This window comes from Solanum dulcamara, chromosome 11 (assembly GCF_947179165.1).
Source record: "Solanum dulcamara chromosome 11, daSolDulc1.2, whole genome shotgun sequence".
NCBI lineage: Eukaryota > Viridiplantae > Streptophyta > Magnoliopsida > Solanales > Solanaceae > Solanum > Solanum dulcamara.
The window spans coordinates 12,840,342-12,863,763 of record NC_077247.1 but is presented as its reverse complement, the minus strand read 5'-3'; the positions used below and the strand labels follow the sequence as shown (position 1 = coordinate 12,863,763).

Sequence of the window (23,422 nt, the reverse complement as noted above, 5' to 3'; positions counted from 1 at the left end):
TTATTACTAGTAGTATCATCGTGCTTCTTATTATATATTTATTTTTTCTGAGCTATGTTGGCTTATGATGCCTACTATGTACCCCATATTTTGGTACTTATGCTGCACTTCTGCATCTTTTTTATGCAACTCCTAGTTCGAATCATCCCAAGCGCGTGCCTGATTATCCGTAGCAGTGCCAAATTCAAATTGTGGTGAGCTCCCAACATTCAGAGACTTGCTACTTTCCCTCTTTTGTACTAACTTCCACTTGTCCTTTTGGATAGTCATATCTGTATTATATATATGCATTGTCATCTTTTGTACTTAGTAGATCAGTATAGGTGACACCAGGTCCGAGATTGGCCTAGTGTCAATTCTTTATTTTTGGTCACTATCGGACATTTTGTATATTTTGTATCGTATTTACATATATATACCCTGGCCTGACTTTTCTTCTATTATATTCTTCTAGCTTCCGCCTTCTTATGTTATTGATTATTTATTTAAATCGAGGTTTGCCTTCTGCTTGAATTGGGTTTGACTTATCTACTCAAGGGTTATAGTAGATGCCATCATGGCCTGGATTCGGATCGTGACATTTACCTCCCGTTCTCAGAATGTATTTCTACCTAACCCTTGCTTTTGACCTTAGAAAATTATTTCCTTCTGGGCTCAAGTTCTTAGAAGAAAGCTTGAAGCTTCGAATCTCCGTTGTATTTATCTTTTCCTAATCACTACCCCTCCCCGAGCAAGTAATGAATCCAGACAAGTTTCAATGTGTGCACTCATTAAAATAAAATCAAACGAAGATAACAACAATGCATGTTTAGTCATTGGTCGATAAACACCTATACGTTTGCCTACTTCATTATTCCGTCATGATTCCCACAATCTTATTATGGAGTTTAGCTACTCATATTCATAAGAAAAGCGTTAAGAATTTGTGTAGAATTCATGCCACGATAACTTATATTTAAGAAGTAGTTAATCTCAAGTCAATACATGAACAACGAATCAACAAGAGAACAAAAATGTGTATTCACGTTTGATCTCAAAAAGTTGTTCACAAAATACTCTTAGTATTCGATCAATACTCAAAAACTGGTTAAAGTGTGTAGCCTAAACATAAACCCTATGTAGACTATTTATAGAAAATAAAATTAAATCCCAACCAAAGTAGGAAAACTAAGTCAGCACTGGTTTACACTTAAGCTTCACGGCCTGTGGTGAAGTTCACGGATCGTGTGGTGTCCTCGTGGTCTTTGACTTGGCTTCAAGCTACTTATGAATCTACCACTCCATGGGCAAGCTTACGGACCGTACAGGACATAATGGTTTGCTCAGGGTCTCGTGCAGTTTGTCGTAGCCCTTTCTTGTGTCTTCTCAGCATCCGCTTTACGGGCAAGTATAACAGCCTGTCACACTCTACACAATCCGTGTTGAGGCTCGTGGGGATATACTTGAAACTTCTTGCAAACACTTTACAGCCTCACTTTCACGGTCAAGTTCCACGATCCATGGCAACTTCCACTGCCCGTGAAGGGTCTCGTGGTGATCCACTTTATGTAATTTTTTGTAACTTTTCTACAGCAACATGTTTAACGACCAGCTCTAGTGGTCGTATAAGCCTTCACGTTCCGTGGAAGGACTCATGAACCCTCAACTTTCAATGCATTTCAGCAATTTTCAACAGTCCATCCCACTCTCTTGCGCGACATAATTTTTTTACAGATCAAACACAAACGCACATCATATTTACAAAACACATGCTTAGAACTCATGCTAATCCACTGTTTTGAGCATCAAAATTGTCGTAAATACACGACACATCAGATATTTGTATTTTGGTAGGACTAAAGAAATATTTGAAACACAAGTAAATTATGTGTTTGTATGAATACTTTATCCGAAAGAACCCAAGGTTGAAAAATCTAAGTTTTATTAGTTTGATTTGGTTTATAGATTGAAAAATACAATACAAATAATTTAATTTGATATTTGAAAAATTCGAACCAACCCGGCCATCTACACCCCTATTTAAACTACATTAAATAAAATGTGACAAACCACTCAAATTTACCCGACTCTAGTAATTTTAGAATAGGGTAAATGGTGAAATATACTTGTATAGTTGTATTATTAGAAATAGTTCAAATCCCTTCATTATATTTTCAATTCAAATATACCCTTTTCATTATAATTTCGATTCAAATATATCTCACAGTATAATTTTAGACTAGTTTACCCTTATCTAATAGATGAACACATTGACGAGACAAAAACCAAATATCTTTTGAAAAGATCCTCCTATCATTAATCCCCAACTCTCTAAGTCTTTGCTTCATCTATTTCTGGATACTTTTCCGTTGAAACTAATGATCCACTTGTTAGATTTAGGAAAAAAACTTCCTCCATTTATATATGGTAATCTTCCTTAATTAGCTGATTATTTCAAGTAAGAATTATCAAAGAGTTCGGAAACAGCCGTCATACATTGGTAGGAGTCAGGTCTGCGTACACTCTACCCTCCCCAGACCCCACGATGTGGGATTTCACTGGGTTGTTGTTGTTGTTGTTGTGATTTTACCTCCAATTTAAAACACCTCAATCTAGTATAATTTCTATATTTTAAATTTTATTTATTTATTTATTTATTTATTTATTTATTATATTATATATAATATTAGAAGTAAATACCTTTTTATATTGAAGTTGTGACTTTTCTGAAGAGTTGTGGCATTTCAAAGAGTTGTGACTTTACCAATTAGTTGAAATATTTTTGAAGGGTTGGACTTTTCTGAAGGATTGTTACTTTTTTTATAAGATGCAATAAGCATTTGTTCAGACTACATTTGTTTGCTATAAATAGAGGTTTCCTTACATTTTTAAACTATAAATTTTCTAAGTTTTATATTCTTCTTTTTCAAACACTCAATTTAGTATATTTTCTATATTTTATATTGTACATATTTATTTATTTGTATTATTATATTAAAAGCTTACACATTTTCACATTGAATGATTGTGACTTTTTCGATGTGACTTTTCCGATGAATTGTGACTTTTTTGAAGGAATGTGACTTCTCTGAATAAGCAAATGTTCATACTACCATATGTTGGTTACATAAACAGATGAATTTGTCTCCAACAACAATGACAACATATTGATGGATCCTATGGCTCGCTCCACCGCTTACCATAAGATGGTATCACTTTGTTCGAATATCAGAACTGAAGTTTGCACAGACATTTTTAAACTTCGAATTTTTCATGTTTCTATTCTTCTTCTTCTTTTTAAAAAATTAAAGTGTGATTTGCAGCTTATACTTTATTATTATTCATAGGAACTTATACTTTAAGATTTCATTTTTAATCATTTACTTATATTTTTGGTTTAAGAATATGAACTCCCTAACTTGAATGATAAATTACTATAATAACCCCCTCCCCCTACCCCTACCCCCCCCCCCCCCCAAAAAAAAACTAAAAAACACTCAATTTAGTATATCTTATATATTTTAAATTATATTTATTTATTTATATTATATTATATTAACAGCAGACACATTTTTACATTGAAGGATTGTGACTTTTTCAATTAGTTGTGGCTTTTTCAAAGAGTTGTAACATTTTCGAAGGGTTGTGACTTGTTTGAAGGGTTGTGGTTTTTCTGATAAGGCACAATAAATACATGTTCATACTATCCTTTCTTGGCTATAAATAGAGGGGTTTCCTCACATTTTTAAACTACGAATTTTCTAAGTTGTCTATATTTCTTCTTTTTAAAATATCCAATTTAGTATATCTTCTATATTTTATATCTTATTTATTTAGTTAGTTATATTATATTAAAAGCAAATACGTTTACACGCTGAAGTGTTATGACTTTTTCAAAGGATTGTGACTTTTTCAAAGAATTGTGACTTTTTTTATGAGTCATGGCATTTTCGGAGGGTTGTGACATTTCTGAAAGATTATGACTTTTATGATAACTCACAATAAACACATGTTCATATTACCCTTTGTTGGCTATAAATAAAGGGATTCCTTCTCATTTTGAAATTATGATCTTTTTAAATTTTTTATTCTTCTTCTTCTTAAAACACTCAATTTAGTATATCTTCTATATTTTATAATATTATATTTATTTAAATTATATTATAATATATTAAAAGAAAATATCTTTTCACATTAAAGGGTTTTGACTTTTTTGAAAGGTTATGACTTGTTCATACTACCCTTTGTTGGTTATATATAGAGGAGTTTCCTCACATTTTTAAATCATAAATTTTCTAAGTTTTAATTTTATTCTTCTTCTTCTTAAAACACTCAATTTAGTATATCTTTTCTATATATTATATTATATTATTATATATTATATTAAAAGTAGACATTTTTTTATATTTAAGGATTGTGACTTTTTCGATGAGTTGTGACATTTTCGAAGGGTTGTGACTTTTCTGATAAGGCATAATAAACACATGTTCATAATGTTATTTGTTGGTTATAAATGGAGGAGTTTTCTCACATTTTTAAACTATGATTTTTCTAAGTTCAATAGAATTTGAACACCCCCTAATTTAAATGTTAAATTACTATAATACCCCAACTAAAACCACTAAAAGTAGCATATCTTCTATATTTATTTATTTATTTTTATATGATATTAAAAATAGGAACTCTAACAATATAACAATAACTAAGTAATGAATTATAGGGGAAGGAGAAGGAGGTATATTTAAGATGTGTAATTAAGAGATTGTAAGAGTTATTTTTTTATTTTTACATATCACAATAAATTTTAAAAAGAAAAAAAAAGGTCAAAAAAGGAGAAAAAAGATAAATGTAATTGGAGGAAATAGAGAAATGTCACATAACCTTATCTATATCTAGCTTTATATTATAAATAGATATAGATAGTTTCGAATATTGATTTCACAACTTACAGTATGCACATAGTAATTAATCAAAAGAAAATTTATATCCACTATTTATAGAAACTTATACTTTATTATTCCATTTATAATCATTTACTCAAATTTTTGTTTTAATAAGATTGACCATTTTAAAAAATAGTTTACCACATGATTCGGCATTCACCAACACATATATATATATATATATATATATATAACTTGAAGTTGATGGGCAGAAAGAAAATGATTTTCTTCCGTATCGAAACTCCAAAAAATCCGTGCAAGTTTATCTACTGTGAGGCCAAGGAAAGAACAGTAAGGTTTATACTTAAGATGACAGTGCCTTTTATAGGTTATGAAACTATTACCAGTACGTAACAATATGTGTATTATTTTTGTATGTATCGAGGAAATTGTGGAGGCCCGAGGGTATGGATCAGGATGGATTAAATGGGTGGATTTGTAAAGTGAATTGGATATTATAAATTTGCAGATGAGTTATTTTTTTCTAAGCTTGTCAATATATTTCTAAAGTAAAGGTAAATCAGCATAAAAGCATAGTGAGAGGAAATATAACGACAAATATATATAAACTATTTCTAATAATCCCTTTAGAATTAACTACAAAACACTATTAAGTTTACTCGTCCACCATAGATAAAAAGTGTTCATTACGGAACTCCAACCAAAATAGGAGACTACTTTGAGCGATAACAGTACTAGGAAAAGTGCATGACCAAAACTACAACAAAAATAAAAATAAGGACTTACCTATGACAAGACATTAATGTACAAAGTATTTTACATTTTTATAAACTGGAGACGATCAATTCTAGTAGAATACAACAGGGGCATGGGATTGGCCTTCAATTTTCTGTTTCCAAAGAACGCCCTAGCGAACATGGCATTTTATGATTAACAGGGGAGAATGAGTATGGAGGGATCCTACATCAATTCCCAACATCCAATTCTCGCCCTCAGAAATTCTGGAGGGCAAACCAGAAAATGCAAAAACAGAAAAAAAAAATGAAAGCCAATAGATCAAAAATGATATTGGTTTGAATCTCATGCCAGAACACGGCGCGCCTAACCAAGCAGAAGAGACGATAATATCTCACCCATAGATTTTGCATCACCTTCATTCTCAATTTGGGCACCAGACTCGAGTATAGCTGCATCCAATGTAAGTTTTCGCTTCGCGATCTCATATACATTCTCATCAACAGTATTCCTAGTCACCAGCCTTCATGGATTTAGCCAAAAGGGAAATGTGTGAACTACAAGAATTTCAACGTGGAAGCGAAAGAAAATAAAACCAAGATTATGGAGTCAACACACACCTGTATACTGTAACTGGTTTGTTTTGGCCTATACGGTGACAGCGATCTTCAGCTTGCCGATCTATCTGTGGATTAAAATCCATGTCATGTATGATAACAGTATCAGCTCCTGTCAAGTTTAAACCCTGTCCTCCGGCCCTTGTGGAGAGTAAGCATGCAAATATGGAAGTGTCCTTATTGAAGGTGTCAACAATTGTCTGTCTCTCTGTCACCTGAGTACTGAAATGATGAACTTTATCAAGACACCATGTATAGGAAGATACTAAGAATTCCTCCCTCAACTCTATTACTGAAACACTTCTCATGAAACAAGTAACCAAGAAATAAAAATGATTGCTTGACTAGCAACCAAAAAAAAAAAAAAAATTCCATCATCATCCAGAGCATGATCAAATTATTAGAAGTGTATTAAACTAGGATATCAATGTATGGTGTGCAGATCTAGAACTGACTAACGTGGACCAGTAATTCTTCATTATAATTTTTCGAACATAATATAGTCATGTGCTATCGTACCTCAACCAAAGATATTTAAATCATGATTTCTTCGACATGCAAAAGATATTTAAATCGTTCCACGACATGCAAAATGATAGAAAATCTATTTAAATCATGATTTCTTCAGTATAAAACTTCATCAAATGAAAAAGGGGAAATTAGCATGCTATAATGAACATGGAACCCATAAATATTACAATCAAGTGCATCGTATCACTGATTTACACCCTTTTTATTCCTCTCTACACTTTCGCGCTTGGCATATGCAACGTCTCCATGGAACCGTCTTGCCTATATCTTGAGAAAGCAAGGTCAATGCAATAACGGAAGCAAGGGACTTGGAAACCATGACTATGGATGAGATCAGGGGAATCTTAAGGACCTACGAGATGAAGAAGTTTCAATATCAAAAAGATGTGCACCATGAAGGGATGGTGGACCTCCAACCCGTGCATTTGGAACATCAAGTTGATTCCCCAGCTAGGGCAAATCAGTCTACCCAAGGAATTTCCAAGAATCCAAGCTATGTGTGTCTACTCTAGATGGTTCTTCAATGATTTACCACTGCAAAATCGCCATGAAAGGAATTCTGTGAAATCAAGAACGGTAACTCACAATGGCATGCCTGCAATTATCTTCAAAGCAAAGGACTACTATGGAGTCATGGCTGAGGATTGCAGGATGACAATTCTGGGTAAAAATTCCTGATGGGACGAATGAAAATCGACAGAATTAGAGCTGCATTTGCTGAGAAGGTGCCCACTGAAAGGTTAAAGTAGACTAAATTCTAGGGTGTTCAACTTCAGCCATGTATTTGTGACTTAAATAGTGAAAGAGGACTATAGTTTAGTCTACTTTAACCGAATAATAGAGATAGCATTTGATCCTGGTCGTGATAATCATGCTGTGAGAAAACAGATCTCTGAATTGGTAGACAAGGGAGGACTTTGGCCAAAAGGCACCCCTAACCAAGGGAGGACTTTACAAGCTTGTGTTGGGTAGTAAGATTCTCACTCGGGGATAACCTTGTAAAGAAAGGAACAATCCTATTCTAAGGTAACAAATATTTCTACATATTCCTACACTATAATTTGGAAGAAACTACTAGTCACTTTGTCCCAATTTATGTGGCACACTCCTATAGTCCTACTAAGCCAGTCCAAAAAAGCATGTCACCTTTTTATAATTAGAAACAACTTAACTTCAAAACTCACAACCCTTAGGGCTTATTTGGAAAGTCACCCTAGTAATTGGATTTAGTGTAATTGGATGTAATTACATTGTCTGGCATGTTTGGTTGACCATGTAATTACTTGGTCAGCAGGTAATTGGGTGTAATTGGCAGGGGGTAATTGCACTCTACAATTCCCAGGGGGAGGCTGTGAATTGGTGTAATTACAAGTTGATTACTTTTTAATTTCTTCCGTTTATTTCTATTTTTATTTTTTTCGTTTTAATTTATTTTTTATTAATATTTTTAAAATTCTTATTATTTTGATTATTTTAATATTTCCTAAAATATATTTTTTATCATTTAAATTTTATTTTATTCTTACTCTCAACCTTTACTTTATGTGATTCCATGCAATTTTTCGTATTTTTTTTTATTCTATGTTTATTATTTTAATTAGCATAATTCTGCTAGTATTCGAATTTTTAAATTAAAGTAGAAGTCATTGTTGAATAAAGTTGTAGATTTACGTTTTTTTTTCTTTTAAATTATATTTATGTACGTTATGTTAAAAATTGACATAAAAGTAGTATTGTGTTTAAAATTTAATTTTAAATTTAGAACTTATGTTATAATTTCAGTTTTATTTATTTTAGTAGTATTGTGATATTTCACATTGCAAGTCATTTATTTTTTCGTTAGATTTGATAGATCATCTTTTTGTCAAATGATTTAACAATTTTATGACATTATTTATAATATTAATATTTTTGTCAAACATGCATTTCATGATGTTCAAGGAAATCTTATTTTTTAGTTTCTATGATTAATTAATTAAAATATACTAATTTTAGAAATATATATCAATTATTTTTTATAATATTAGTAAGAACGTATGTTTATTAATTAATATATTTTCAAAAGACAATATATATATATATATATATATATATATATATATATTAAAAATTCAATTTAATATCATTTATAAAGGTCCTGGTTTTCCTAATATAAATTTTAAGTTTAGATAATTAACTTTTATTTTTAAAATTTAATATAACCTTGTAATTACACTTGTGCAACCAAACAGTACAATTGTAATTACACTGTAATTACATGGTGGCAAACAAACAGATCATTGTAATTACTAAGTTGTGTAATTACTAGGCTGGTAATTACTACCCTAATAATTACACCAATTCAAATTACTAGGTTGTTTTCCAAACAGACCCTTAATGAAATGATTTACAGTCACACAAATGTCCAAAGTTTGTTTTTGACCACAAATTTCAGAAGTCTTCTTTTCTTTCTTAAACTTTGTGCCTAGTTAAACGATGCTACATAAATTGGGTAGAAGGAGTACTATATTTATCACTATATACACGAGTATTTATACCTTAATGATGACTCATTACCATAAATGGTTCATGCCAACTTCCCCTCCTCTCTCAAGGTGGAGCATATATATCACACATTCCCAACTTGACAAGAGAGTAACAAAAGATCCTTCTTGAAACTTCTTAGGTCAAAATGTCAAAAGACATTTTTGGTTACCTTTCGTATCACGACAACTAAGACTCGGCTAGATTACTTACTCTTAAGGAAGGGTGATCGAGGCCTCTGTAAGGATTGCAAGGTTATCCCGAGTGAGAATCTTACTACCCAACACAAGCTTTTGGTGATGGACTTGGAGATTAAGAGGGATAGGGAGGAAGACCTTAAATGACCGATCAAGGATTAAATGGGGTGGCTTGACCCTTGCCCTTTCTCGAGAGATAGGGGAGAAGTTGATTGGTATGAGAGCATAGAGTAATAGCGGGGATGTGAACACCATGTGGAATACGATAGCTAGTTGCATTAGAAAAGCAGCTACGGAGGTGTTAGGGATATCGAGGAATAACTTCGGTGGTCATCAAAGAGATTGGTGGTGGAATGGAATGTCCAAGGCAAAGTGGAAGCAAAGAAGGGTGCATATACAAAGTTGGTGGAGTGTGTAGACGAGGAAGAGAAGCGGACAATTAAGGAAATATATAAGACGACGAAGACAGAAGCTAAGTCAGCAGTTATGGCGTCTAAGACGGCAGTTTTCGAATGCTTGTATGTCGAGCTAGGGGGTGGGCATAAGAAATTGTATAGGCTCGCAAAAGAGAGAGAAAGATCGCGACTTGGATCAAGTGAGGTGCATCAAGGATGTGGAAGGCAAGGTGTTGGTGAAAGAGACCGCCATTAAGCAAAGATGGCAAGCATACTTCCACAAACTCTTAAACAAAATAGGGCATAGACATTATGTTGGGTGATTAGGCGCACTCTAAAGACTTCGGGACTTCGAGTATTGTAGGTGTTTTAGGTTTGAGGAGGTTAAACATGCTATTAGTAGGTTGAGTAGAGGAAGAGCAACCAGACCCGACGAGATTCCGATGGACTAGAAGAACACATACAAGGCAGGTATGGACTGGTTGACTGGCTTGTTTAATGATATTTTTAAGACAACAAAAATGCCTGACGAATGGAGATGTAGTACAATGGTTCCATTGTATAAGAGCAAGAGTGATATCCAAAACTGTAACAATTACAAAGGTATCAAATTGCTAAGCTACACCATGAAGGTATGGGAGAGTAGTGGAGATGAGGGTGAGGAGAGGGTGTTTATTTCCGAGAATCCATTTGGATTCATGCCGAGATGGTCAACCACTGAAGCCATCCATTTGTGCGGAGACTGGTGGAGAAATATACAAAAGGGAAGAGGAACCTATATATAGTGTTTCATTGACTTTGAAAAGGCCTATGACAAAGTTCAAAGGGATGTCCTCTAGAGGTGCTTGGAGGCTAGAGGTGCCCTGGTTTACATTAGGGAGATAAAAGACATGTATATTAGAGCCAAGACTTAGGTTAGAACAGTGAGAGGAGACTCGGAGCACTTCCCAGTTGAGATGGGGCTGCAATAGAGATTAGTTCTTAGCCCTTTCTCATTTGCCTTGGTGATGGATGAGTTGACCAGTATCTTCAGGAGGAGGTTGCATGGTGTATGTTATTTGCGAACAACATAGTACTGATTGATGAAAATCGGGATAGAAGTAACGCTAGGTTGGAGACACACTTTGGAGTCCAAAGGGTTCAAGTTGAGCAAGACCAAAACAAAATATTTGGAGTGCAAATTCAGTGGCGTTGGATGAAGCGGACGTGGAAGTAAGGCTTGCCACACAGACTTCTCCCAAGAGAGAAAGTTTTAAGTATTTTGAGTCCGTAATCCAAGATAGCAAGGACATTGACAATGATGTCACAGATCACATTGGGGCGGCATGGATGAAATGGAGGCTTGCCTCTGGAATCTTGTGTGATAAGAAAGTACCACCTAAATTATGTTACCTTTCTCAAAACAAAAATTAAAGGTAAATTCTCGAGAGTGGCGATTAGACCTTGTTGTATGGGGTGAAGTGTTGGCTAGTCAAGAACTCACATGTTCAGAAGATGCATATTGCGGAGATAAGGATGTTGAGATGGATGTGTAGGCACACTAAGAGCGACAAAATTAGGAATGGTGTTATCCGGGAGAAGGTGTACTGAGTGCCCTCTGTGGCGGGCAAAATGAGGGAAGCAATACTAAGATGGTTTGGACATGTGAAAAAAAAGGTTCGTTGACGCCCCAGTGAGGAGGTGAGAGGCTGGCGGTAAGGGGTACGCAAAAGGGTAGAGGTAGGCCGAAAAAGTATTGGACAGATGTGATTAGACAGGACATGGTGCAGTTTTATATTATCGAGTACATGATTCTAGATAGGAATGAGTGGAGGTCGCGTATTAGGGTAGAAGTTTTAATAGGGGTAGAGTGTTGTCTTGCCTTGCGAAGATTGGTGTGTGGTACTAGTCGTACCCTTGTAATTCTTGTCATATGTTGTTTATTATGTTTCAATTATCACACTATATAAATAACCAAAATAACAATAGCAATAAAATATTTCAAGCAAAAACTAAAAGTAGATAGTAGATTATAGTCTAGAACTTGAATGGACTCAATATCTTTCTTTTTGCTAGCATCCCCTGTCATTGAAATTTCTGAAAATGGATAAAGCTATAGTATTAATAAGTATATAAAACAGAGAAACTAACAAAGTTTAATAAGTATATAAAACAAAAAGGCAGAAACAAAAAAAACAGAGCTTAACAGTGTTACAGTGAAAAAAAGAGAGCTTTAACAGTGAAGAAGAAAAAACAGAGCTTTAACTGAAGAAGTAGAAGAAGAAAGAAATAAAATTTAGAAGAGAGAGAAGAAGAAATATCTGCCAGTGGTCGGAGATGGCTGGTTGGAGGCGAAGATGACTGAGAAGTCGCCTAATAAATATATATGGTCACAGCAGCTCGAAGGTGAAAGTTAAAAATAGAAATGAAACCCTAAATTTTGTTTATATCCCTAAACTGTCACCAAAATTTTAAAAAACAAATTGAATAGGTGTCACCTTTCATGCTAGATTGCCATTGTCACCTTTCTCTCGCCTTTTCAAAATCGCCACACCACAGCCTACATAGGCGACGCAGCGTCACCTTGCTTCGCCTCTGGCCAAAGGAGAGAAGGCAATCGCCTTTCAGAACACTGGATGTTATTGTTCTTTCTAGTAGACTTTACACTGCTTTTCTTATTAACTGTTATGTTTCTTAATTATTTTCTTCTTCTTGTACTTGGGTTTGATGCACTTGAGCCGAGGGTCTTTCGAAAGCAGTCTCTCTACCTCCACAAGGTGATGGTAAGGTCTGCGTACACTCAACCCTCCTCAGACCCCACTTAGTGGGATTTCACTGGGTGTGTTGTTTTTGTTGAACTTCAACTAATTGAAATTATGATCAATCTCCATATGTTTAATCTAATCATATTGTACCGGATTTCTGCAATCTTAATAGCACTTATTCTAACAATATAATTTCATAGCACCTTCATGAGGGAAACCAAGTTACCGCGGAAGCCGTTTCAACCATAATAGCTCCTGAATTGCTCTAACCAATAATCTATATTCAGCTTATGCACTAGATAAGAAATCAGCCATCTGTTTTTAACACTTTCAAGTAACTATCACCTTAGACAAAGGTAAAGTACTGATGAGTCAGGAATTTGGACTCATTTTTAGCTCAAAACGCAAGAAATTAGTATCCTCGTTGCCTTTGTTGTGTCCAAAACTGACTTCAAAGTGATTATTTGCAGGTGAAAGGTGTTGAGGATCAATAATGAGTTAAACATCGAAGAAAAGAAGTTAAAAAAAAGGACAAAATTGGGTGAAATGGAAGTTGAAGCTCGCAAAGAGCTCTTTGCGAGTCGCCAAGGCCTCACTAGCTCGCTCATCTCATCAGAAATCAAGGCCTAAAGCTTGAACACTTTGGCGAGAGAAATGAAAAATCGGCGATCTGCCGAATCGATTTGGGAGAGTTGCATCGCAATCGCCTAATGTCATTGGAAGAAAGGGTTCGAGAGGTGAATCAACTCGGCGACTCGCGGATGGTGAAGACGAGCAAGTCTAACCTCACCTAAAACAACAGAGCCTCAAGGAAAGAAAGCGACTGAAGATCCATGTGATAGGCGAAAATGGCGACTCGCCGAACTTGTCAGCGAGAGAGATCGAGCTCACCTAACCAGAGATCGTAGAATGAAGGAGAAAAGCTCCAATAGGCTAGGCAACGATCAAGTCGGCGATACGCCGACCACTTCAGCGAGCCCGACTAACGTTGCCGAAGTGGTTCTAAGTGACAATTTTGCCTAACGTTTTGCACTCGTATAAATAGAATTTCCAAAATCAAATGAGAGGTGTTTTTTGACTACTAAGACTCAAAGACAAGAACCTTGAAGCTATCTTGGGGTTTTGAATTTGTTTTAGAGATCTTAGCTTTGGGCTTTGCATTTTGGATTTTGGATTTCAAACTTTGCTGAATCAAATGAATAATAATTACTTTGGTATAATTCCTTTAATTTCTGTAATGTGTGGCTAAATCCCCAACTTCTACGAGGGCGCTAATGAGTTAGATTGTTGTTCTACATTTGGGTTTTTGTTGCAGCTTATCAACTGTTAATTTAAAATGAGTTTTGTTAATTTGGTGTGGAATCAATTATGAAATATGGTTGCAAACATATTTCTATGTTAGATCTTCTTTATTAGCTAGAAATAGTGATGTGAAGTGACCAAATTATCAAATAGCCGTTCATTTATGTTTATCAATTGTAATCTCGAGAGAGAGAGGAGGTTTTGTTTAGGATCGGTTAGTTTTGCGAGATTGCATGTTTAGGCTCGAAAGTGCTGGCATGTAGAAACAAATAGCAATCGACAGATGCTTTTTCGTGCGATTGATTAACCTTTGCCTATCCATTGAGAATTAATGATGTTGAGTTGTACATTTATCCTTATTAGAACCTTAATTTTACTTTGCACCTCCCCTAGAAGCCTTTGTTAACTTGTTACAAATCAAATTGTTGAAATCGTTCTAATATCGATTCTTGATAACTCTTAGAATTTTGATAATGAAATTTACAAATTTAATTTATGTTGCAATTTACTTGTTTTTATGCTAAAAAAGTCTAGAGCACGTTCTTACTTCGTAATTGTAGTCTACTCTTAACAGTTCCTTGTGGGATTCGACCCCGACCTTACACGTTAGGTTTATATTGCTAGCGATCGCCTACACTCTGAATCGTAAGAAGTGTAGCTTCAACGTTATCAAAAATGGCGTTGTTGCCAGGGAACGGTGATTAGATTTCTTTTAGCGAAGTGGTTTGTGATCTAGTTATTTGTAGTAGGACTATTTGACTATCGTTTGTTTGTTTTTCTCTTTGATAGGTGAAGAAATGAGTGTTAATGGAAGTAATGTTGCAGACATGAATGAAGACATTGGAAATTTGCACGATGTGAATGTTGATCAAATGGGTAGCGTTGGAGCTATAAGATTACCCCCTCTACTGTGGGTAACGCTATCTTTCATGTCACTGGTACTATGTTGCATCTGTTGAAATGAAAGGGTTCTTTGGAGGCCTCGCTCACGAGGATCCTCATGATCATATCAGGAATTTTATGGATGTATGCAGCCCCTTTTCATTCAAAATCATATCATAGGAGTCTATCCGATTATGGTTGTTCCCTCTTTCTCTTGTGGGAGAGGCAACCAAATGGCTAGCGGAATAACCATGGGATTCGATTACCTCATGGGATGAGCTCACTGCAGCATTCTATGAGCGGTTCTTCCCACCATCCAAGATGTTGAAGCTTAGGGACAGTATTCAGAACTTCAAAAGGATTGATGGAGAACCACTACATGAAACATGGCTCAGATTTCAAAAGTTGTTGCTGCAATGTCCAACACACGGGCTGCCTGACAATGTGCTATTACAGTACTTTTACCATAGTCTTGATACGGTAAACAAGGGGGTAGCAGATCAGCTTTTTAGGGGCGGTCTTATGCGCCAACCTTTTACCATTGCTGCAGCTCTGCTTGACGAAATGACAAAGATTAATCGTGCTTGGAATATCTGAGAAGATAATGTATCTCCTCTCCATGTTGGGATGACTAAAGAGCAACTTGAGAAGGATCATGCAAGGGACGAAAACATGGCTAAAATGATGACCCAACTAGATTTGCTATCAAAACATATAATGGGGGGAGGTTACAAAGCGGTGAATGCGGTGGATGCAAATGTTGGAGCAAACCCGAAAAATGTCAAATTCGATGCCATGTATAATGAAGAGGTGCAATATTTAGCAAATCAGCCGGGAACCTAAGGTTGGAACAAAGAGCGCGACAGTGGTTGGAGAGACAGGGACTGGCGCGATAGAGGAAATACTTGGAGAGATGGTCATGGTGATCGTGAGAGATATGTTTCTCCTCATCAAAAGCCTAAGGAGGCGAGTGCAGACCGAGAGTTTTTGTACGGAAGACGTGCTTGCTAGAATTTTGAACAAAGTCGAAGGGTCGAATAAGGTGTTGAAAGAGATGAAATCTGATTTCTCTTCTTTAAATCAGACGGTCACCTCGCATTCAGTGTCAATTAAGCAAATGAAAGCTCAAATGGGTCAAATCTCAGCTCATCTTAACCCAAGACCAAAGGGAGGTCTCCCAAGTGATACCATTGCCAATCCTAAGAATGACAACGCGCAATGCATGGCTATTTTGACAAGAAGCGGCAAAGTGGTTGGTGAGGATGTGCCAACTAACGAAGCTACAAGTTCAGCCAAAGGGAAGACCAAAGTGTTCGAAAGTGATGAGCTAACTAAAGAGCTCAATAATGATCATTCCAACCAATCAAGTGAAGGATGCACTGACGGAGATTGATTCCGGTGCATCTCCTAAGTCCAATGTGGGTGTTGTCCCACTGATGGTTCCTACAAATCCGCTTCCAAAAGCGAAACCTCCTTTCCCTCAACATTTGAAAAGGAAAGACGAGGATATCAAGTTTCAAAAGTTCCTCTCGGTGTTCAAGACTCTCTCAATAAATTTACCCTTTATTGGAGATGCCCAGGTATGCAAAGTTCATGAAGGAGCTTGTGACGAAAAAGCATAATATGGACTTTGAAACTATCGAAGTGTCTCACAGCTGTAGTGTAATTATGTCAAAGCAATATCATGGTGAAAAAGGAGATCCCGGAGCGTTCACAATTCCATGCACTATAGGGATGTACCAATTCGCCAAGGCACTTTGTGATTTGGGTGCAAGCATAAATTTGATGCCCTATGCCATTTTCAAGCAGCTTGGGTTAGGTGAACCTAAACCAACGACAATGCGGTTACTCATGGCTCACCGAACAATTAAGCGTCCCATTGGTATACTCTATGATATCTTGGTAAAGGTTGACAAATTCATCTTCCTCGAGGATTTTATGATTCTTGATTGTGAAATTGATGTGGGGGTGCCCATTATTCTTGGTAGGCCATTCTTGGCTACAGCACGAGCTTTGGTTGATGTAGAGACTGGTGAATTTAAATTTCAGGTAAATGGTGAAGAAGTCACTTTTAATGTTTGTAAGTCGATGAAACAACCTAGTGATCTTTATGTCATCTCAGTGATCGATGTTGTGGATGAAGTTGTGGCAATTGTGCAAGAAGTTTCTAATGTTGGGGAGTCGTTAGCGGCGGTGTTGCTGAACTATGACCCGACTATGATGAAGTGGTAGCAACACTTACGGGTTTTGGTTCTTACCCCAAAAACCCTATGCAGTTAGAGATTGATCTGAAAAATAAGGACTCACCATCCGCCAAGCATTCGATAGATGAACCACCCAAGCTTGAGCTTAAGGTACTTCCATCTCATCTTAAGTATGTGTTCTTGGGGCAAATTCCACTTTGCCCGTTATAATAGCAAATTTAGTCGAGGAACAAGTGCATGCCTTAGTGAGTGTGTTACGGAAATTTATCAAAGTTATTAGGTGGACAATTGCCGACATTGTAGGCATTCCTCCTGGTGTGTGTACGCATAAGATTCAGCTGGCCACCGATAGCAAGCCTAGCATCGAGCACCAAAGGAGACTAAACCCTCCAATGCAAGAAGTGGTGAAGAAAGAAATAATCAAGTGGCTTGATGCGGGTGTTGTGTATTCCATTGCCGATAGTAAATGGGTGAGCCCGGTGCAATGTGTTCCTAAGAATGGTGGTATGACTGTCATGCCGAATGAAAAGAATGAGTTGAATGCTTGCACGGAGAAAGACCATTTCCCTATGTCGTTCATGGACCAAATGTTGTATCGTCTTGTAGGTAGAGGTTGGTATTGCTTTTTAGATGGATACTCCGGTATAATCAGATTTCTATTGCCCCTGAGTATCAAGAGAAGACAACTTTCACGTGCCCGTATGGTACTTTTGCTTTTAGGCGAATGCCTTTCGGATTATGCAATACCTCCGCACTTTTCAAAGGTGTATGTTGTCCATTTTTGCTAACATGGTAGAAGATACCATGGAAGTTTTTATGGATGATTTCTCGGTGGTGGGGGACACATTTGATGCATGCCTTGAACATCTTAGTCAAGTGTTGAAAAGATGTGTTGAAACTAACCTCGTGTTGAATTAGGAGAAGTGCCACTTTATGATAAAAGTAGGTATCGCATTGGGCCACAAAATTTCAGGACATGGTATTCTAGTAGACCAAGCGAAAGTGGAAGTGATTGCACGTCTGCCTCCTCCTATATCGGTAAAGGGTGTTCGGAGCTTTTTGGGACATTTTAGGTTCTATCGAAGGTTCATTAAGGATTTCTCTAAAGTGGCTTATCCATTGTGCAAATTGCTTGAGAAAGATAGTGTGTTCGAGTTTGATGACGCTTGCATCAAGGTCTTCTTGTGCTTGAAAGAGAAGCTTATTTCAGCTCCTATTATTGTGGTTCCGGATTGGAGTATTCCTTTCGAACTTATGTGTGATGCAAGTGGTGTAGCATTGGGGTTGTTCTTGGCAAGTGAAAGGCAAATTTATTTCACACCGTCTACTATGCTAGCAAGACGTTGAATATAGCCCAAAAGAACTACACTGTTACTGAGCAAGAGTTGTTAGCGGTCGTTTATACATTCGAAAAGTTTCGTGCTTATCTCTTGGGTACGAAGGTAGTGGTTCATACCGATCATGCTGCAATCCATTATTTAATAGCAAAGAAAGATGCTAAACCTCGGTTGATCCGTTGGTGTTGTTGCAAGAATTCGACTTCGAGGTGAAAGATCGTAAAGAGTGTGAAAATCAGGTAGCCGACCATTTGTCAAGACTCGAATCGGAAGTGATTGTGTCCGAAGACCAAGAGATCGAGGAAGCCTTTCCGGATGAATCGGTAACGAGGATTTCCCATACTTCACTCCCATGGTATGCAGATTTTGCCAATTTCGTTACGTGTGGGATCATCCCAAATAATTTGAGTTCTCACCAACAAAAACGGTTCCTGTTCGATGCAAAGAAATACTATTGGGATGAACCTTATTTGTTCAGAGAATGTGCAGATCACATGATCCGGAGATGTATTCCGGAGGTGGAAAGTGAAGCGATCCTTAATGCCTGTCATTCGTCACTAGTTGGTGGTCACCATAGTGGGATCAGGACTGTCGCTAAGGTCTTGCAAAGTGGATACTATTAGCCTTTCTTGTATCATGACGCCAATGTGTTTGTGAAAAATTGTGATCAGTGTCAAAGGCAAGGCAACGTGTCTAGACAGCATGAGTTGCCTCTTAACCCAATTTTGGAAGTCGAATTGTTCGATGTGTGGGGTATCAACTTTATGGGCCCTTTTGTGAGTTCGTATGGGAACAAGTATATTCTCGTGGCTGTTGATTATGTGTCAAAGTAGGTAGAGACGTTGGCCTTACCTAACAATGAGGGTTGAAGCGTGGTTCAATTTCTCAAGAGATACATCTTCACAACTTTTGGTACTCCCCGTGCTATCATTAGTGATGGGGGATCTCATTTTTGCAATCGCATGTTCGCTTCCCTATTGAGCAAGTATGGTGTCATTCACAAGGTTGCCACAGCCTACCATCCGCAAACAAATGGGCAAGTTGAATCATCTAATCGAGAGATTAAAGCGATCTTGGCCAAGACGGTGAATAGCAATAGATCGGATAGGTCCCGGAAGTTAGAGGATGCCTTATGGAGGCCTATTGAACTGCTTACAAGACACTGATTGGCATGTCATCATACCAATTGGTGTTTAGAAAAGCATGTCACTTGCCGATTGAACTAGAACATAAAGCTCTATGGCCTTGAAAAGTATGAACTTGAACTGGGAGTCAGCATCCAAAGATCAAGTGGACCAACTTCACGCTCTAGAGGAGTTCAGGCTCCGAGCTTATGAAAGTTCAGCTATCTACAAGGCAAGGATGAAGAAATGGCATGATTCTCACATCTTGAAACGGGATTTTAGAGTTGGTGATTTTGTATTGCTTTTCAACTCTCGTCTCCGATTATTTCCTAGGAAGTTGAAGTCAAAATGGTTCGAGCCCTTTAAAGTCGTTCGTGTGTTTGAAAATGGTTCTATTAATGTGGAAGACAAAGACGGTCGACGTTCAAAGTTAATGGGCAGTGTCTTAAGTTGTATCTTGGTGACGGCCCTAGTCTCGAAATGATTGAAGTGGTGTATTTGGACGATGCTTGAATGCATGTCCACGTCGTGCCCCGATGTTAACTAAGGTGCTTCTTGGGAGGCAACCCAAGTTTTAGTGTTTTCAATAATTATGTGTTCATTGTGTAGGTTGAAGTTGGACTCCATCGAAGTGTCTCAGTTGGCGAGTAATGGAGCCTAATTGGCGAGCCGCCGAACCTAGTAGGCCAGCCTGTTGGGGATCTCTTTTTAGGCGTCAAAATGGAAAACTTATCCCTAGAGATTTTGAACATTTAGGCGAGCCATAGTTCGATTTGGCGACTGGTCGACCAAATAAAGCAAGCCCGCTTTAGCTCGCCTTTCTTCTTTCCAGATGACCTTAAAAGTCCCAGGTGTTCTGGAACTATAGGCGAACTGATACACCATTCGGCGACCCACCTACTCGTTTTGAGGGCTCTATCGTCCTCGCCAACTCACTCAACTAGGAACCTAAGTGGCTCGACACACTTAGTGAGCACAGGTTTGATTGGTGACTCGCCGATAAGTTTGGCGACGTTAGTTACTGACTTGCTTCTCGCCGACCTGAATGGCCACATGGAATTAAAAGGGCCCTCTTTTATTTGAACTTCCAACTCTTCAAATTTCGCTCCTTAATCTTCCTACACTATTCACCTCCCTATTTCCCTTATTTTAGTAGAATTTCTTTCGTTTGATTGTCAATCTTTTGTGCATCTGTGTGGATTAAACTTGTGTTCTCAACCGCCTTTATCTTATTCCTCATTTTAGCAATTTTCCAGGTGTGTTTCCTTAGTTCATATTGTTTATTGGTTTTATTATTGTGTTAATACTTTGAATGGCTTAGATGTTCCTAACTGTATGTTGATTGGGCATGTGGATATGAGGTTGTTGTTGCCATGATTGTTCAAAATTTGAAATTGCTTATTGGTTGAGAATCATGTTGGTACCTTTAGCCTGAATTGCATATGGGGATCTTGCAAGGTTAAATGCTAGGGCATTGGTTTAATAGTCTGTTCGGGGGTGAAGTCTTAGTAACCCCGACTCCATGAGTTCCTGAGTTTGCCCAATGATAGATGGGTGACATCTTTCTTAAGGGAAAACTTTGTCAAATTCATGGTGCAATGCTTAGTTTCGAAGGGAATTGGAGTTAGTATGTTGTTGGGTAATGGAGGGATTACTCAGCCCCATTACAAGCCTGAAAAGTCCTTTTTGATCTTACATGATATGATTACTTGATTGATTGGAAAATAAAGGCAAGTCTATGGGTGGAATTATGCATGTTTTTGTCGTTTTGAGTGCGAGAGTAGTGCGTAAATCCTATGCTATAACATGTGATTGTCATATTGACATATTGAGAGTGTGGAATGGAATCATTTCTTTGACGTGAGGGCATTCCAATTTGAGCATTGGACATAATTTTGCAGTTGGGAGTGAACAATTGAAAAGCATGAACTTGCATTGGGAATTGATTAGTCATCATTTGAAGCCTTGAGTGCACGATTAAACATTGCAGGCTAATTTGAACCTCATGTGCACTTCTTATGTTGAGTCTAATTTAGCACTATTTGTAGTCCTTGGTTTTGAACTGATTGGCTTCTTGATTTACTTGAGGACGAGCAAAAATTTAAGTTGGGGTGTTGATGAGTCGGGAATTTGGACTCATTTATAGCTCAAAACGCAAGAAATTAGTGTCCTCTTTGCCTTTGTTGTGTCCAAAACTGACTTCAAAGTGATTATTTGTAGGTTAAAGGTGTTGAGGATCAATCATGAGTTAAACATCGAAGAAAAGAAGTAAAGAATGAACAAAAATGGCCGAAATGGAAGCTGAAGCTCGCAAAGAGCTCTTTGCGAGTCGCCAAAGGCCTCACTAGCTCGCTCATCTCATCAGAAATCAAGGCCTAAAGCTTGAACACTTTGGCGAGAGAAACGAAAATTCGGCGATCCACCGAATAGATTTGGGCGAGTTGCAACGCAATCGCCTAATGTCATTGGAAGAAAGGGTTCGAGAGAATCACAGAAAGGCGAGAGGCGAATCAACTCGGCGACTTGCGGATGGTGAAGGCGAGCAAGTCTAAGATTGCCTGAAACAACAGACCCTCAGGGAAAGAAAGCGACTGAAAACCCATGTGAGAGGCAAAAACGATGACTCGCCGAACTTATCGGTGAGAGAGATCGAGCCCAACAAACCAGAGATCGTGGACTGAAGGAGAAACGCTCCAATAGGCTAGGCAATGATCAAGTCGGCGATACGCCAACCACTTCAACGAGCCCGACTAACGTTGCCGAAGTGGTTCTAAGTGACAATTTTGCCTAACATTTTGCACTCGTATAAATAGAATTTCCAAAATCAAATGAGAGGTGTTATATGACTACTAAGACTCAAAGACAAGAACCTTGAAGCTATCTTGGGGTTTTGAATTTGTTTTAGAGATCTTAGCTTTGGGCTTTGCATTTTGGATTTTGGATTTCAAACTTTGCTGAATCAAATGAATAATAATTATTTTGGTATAATTCCTTTAATTTCTGTAATGTGTGGCTAAATCCCCTACTTCTAGGAGGGCGATAATGAGTTAGATTGTTGTTCTACATTTGGGTTTTTGTTGCAGCTTATCAACTGTTAATTTGAAATGGGTTTTGTTAATTTGGTGTGGAATCAATTATGAAATATGGTTGCAAACATATTTCTATGTTAGATCTTCTTTATTAGCTAGAAATAGTGATGTGAAGTGACCAAATTATCAAATAGCCGTTGATTTATGTATATCAATTGTAATCTCGAGAGAGAGAGGAGGTTTTGTTTAGGATCGGGTTAGTTTTGAGAGATTGCATTTTTAGGCTCGAAAGTGCTGGCATGTAGAAACAAATAGCGATCAACAGATGTTTTTTCGTGCGATTGATTAACCTTTGCCTATCCATTGAGAATTAATGATGTTGAGTTGTACATTTGTCCTTATTGGAACCTCAATTTTAACTTTGCACCTCCCCTAGAAGCCTTTGTTAACTTGTTACAAATCAAATTGTTGAAATCGTTCTACTATCGATTCTTGATAACTCTCAGAATTTTGATAATGAAATTTACAGATTTAATTTATGTTGCAATTTACTTGTTTTTATGCTACAAAAGTCTAGAGCACGTTCTTACTTCGTAATTGAAGTCTACTCGTAGCAGTTCCTTGTGGGATTCGACCCCGAACTCACACGTTGGGTTTATATTGCTAGCGATCGCATACACTTTGAATCGTAAGAAGTGTAGCTTGAGCGTTATCAAGTACCCAGTTGATGAGTGTCATCTCTCTCCTAGAGCAACTCAATCCAAGTCATAATAACCAGTTACACTTGTACTATGATTCCTAAACATAGTTCCTTTCCCTAGTGGACTTCAGATACCTTAATATCCTTACGGCATAATTCGTATGCACTTCCCTTGGATTATGCATAAAACAACTTACCACACTAACTGCATAAGCAATA

At 37.2% G+C, this 23,422-nt stretch overlaps 1 protein-coding gene across 1 annotated transcript in view; it reads right to left on the bottom strand.

Annotated features, from left to right (window-relative positions):
- Positions 1-5,471: 5,471 nt before the first annotated feature.
- LOC129874697 (protein CHROMATIN REMODELING 19) overlaps positions 5,472-23,422 on the bottom strand; it is a 34,497-nt gene continuing 16,546 nt past the window's right edge. Inside the window, exons 11-12 of the mRNA XM_055950021.1 lie at positions 6,239-6,457; positions 5,472-6,141 (exon numbers count right to left, since the gene is read on the bottom strand). Coding sequence (XP_055805996.1) covers positions 5,985-6,141; positions 6,239-6,457 — 376 coding nt within the window. The 3' untranslated portion in view covers positions 5,472-5,984. The remainder of the gene's footprint in view (positions 6,142-6,238; positions 6,458-23,422) is intronic.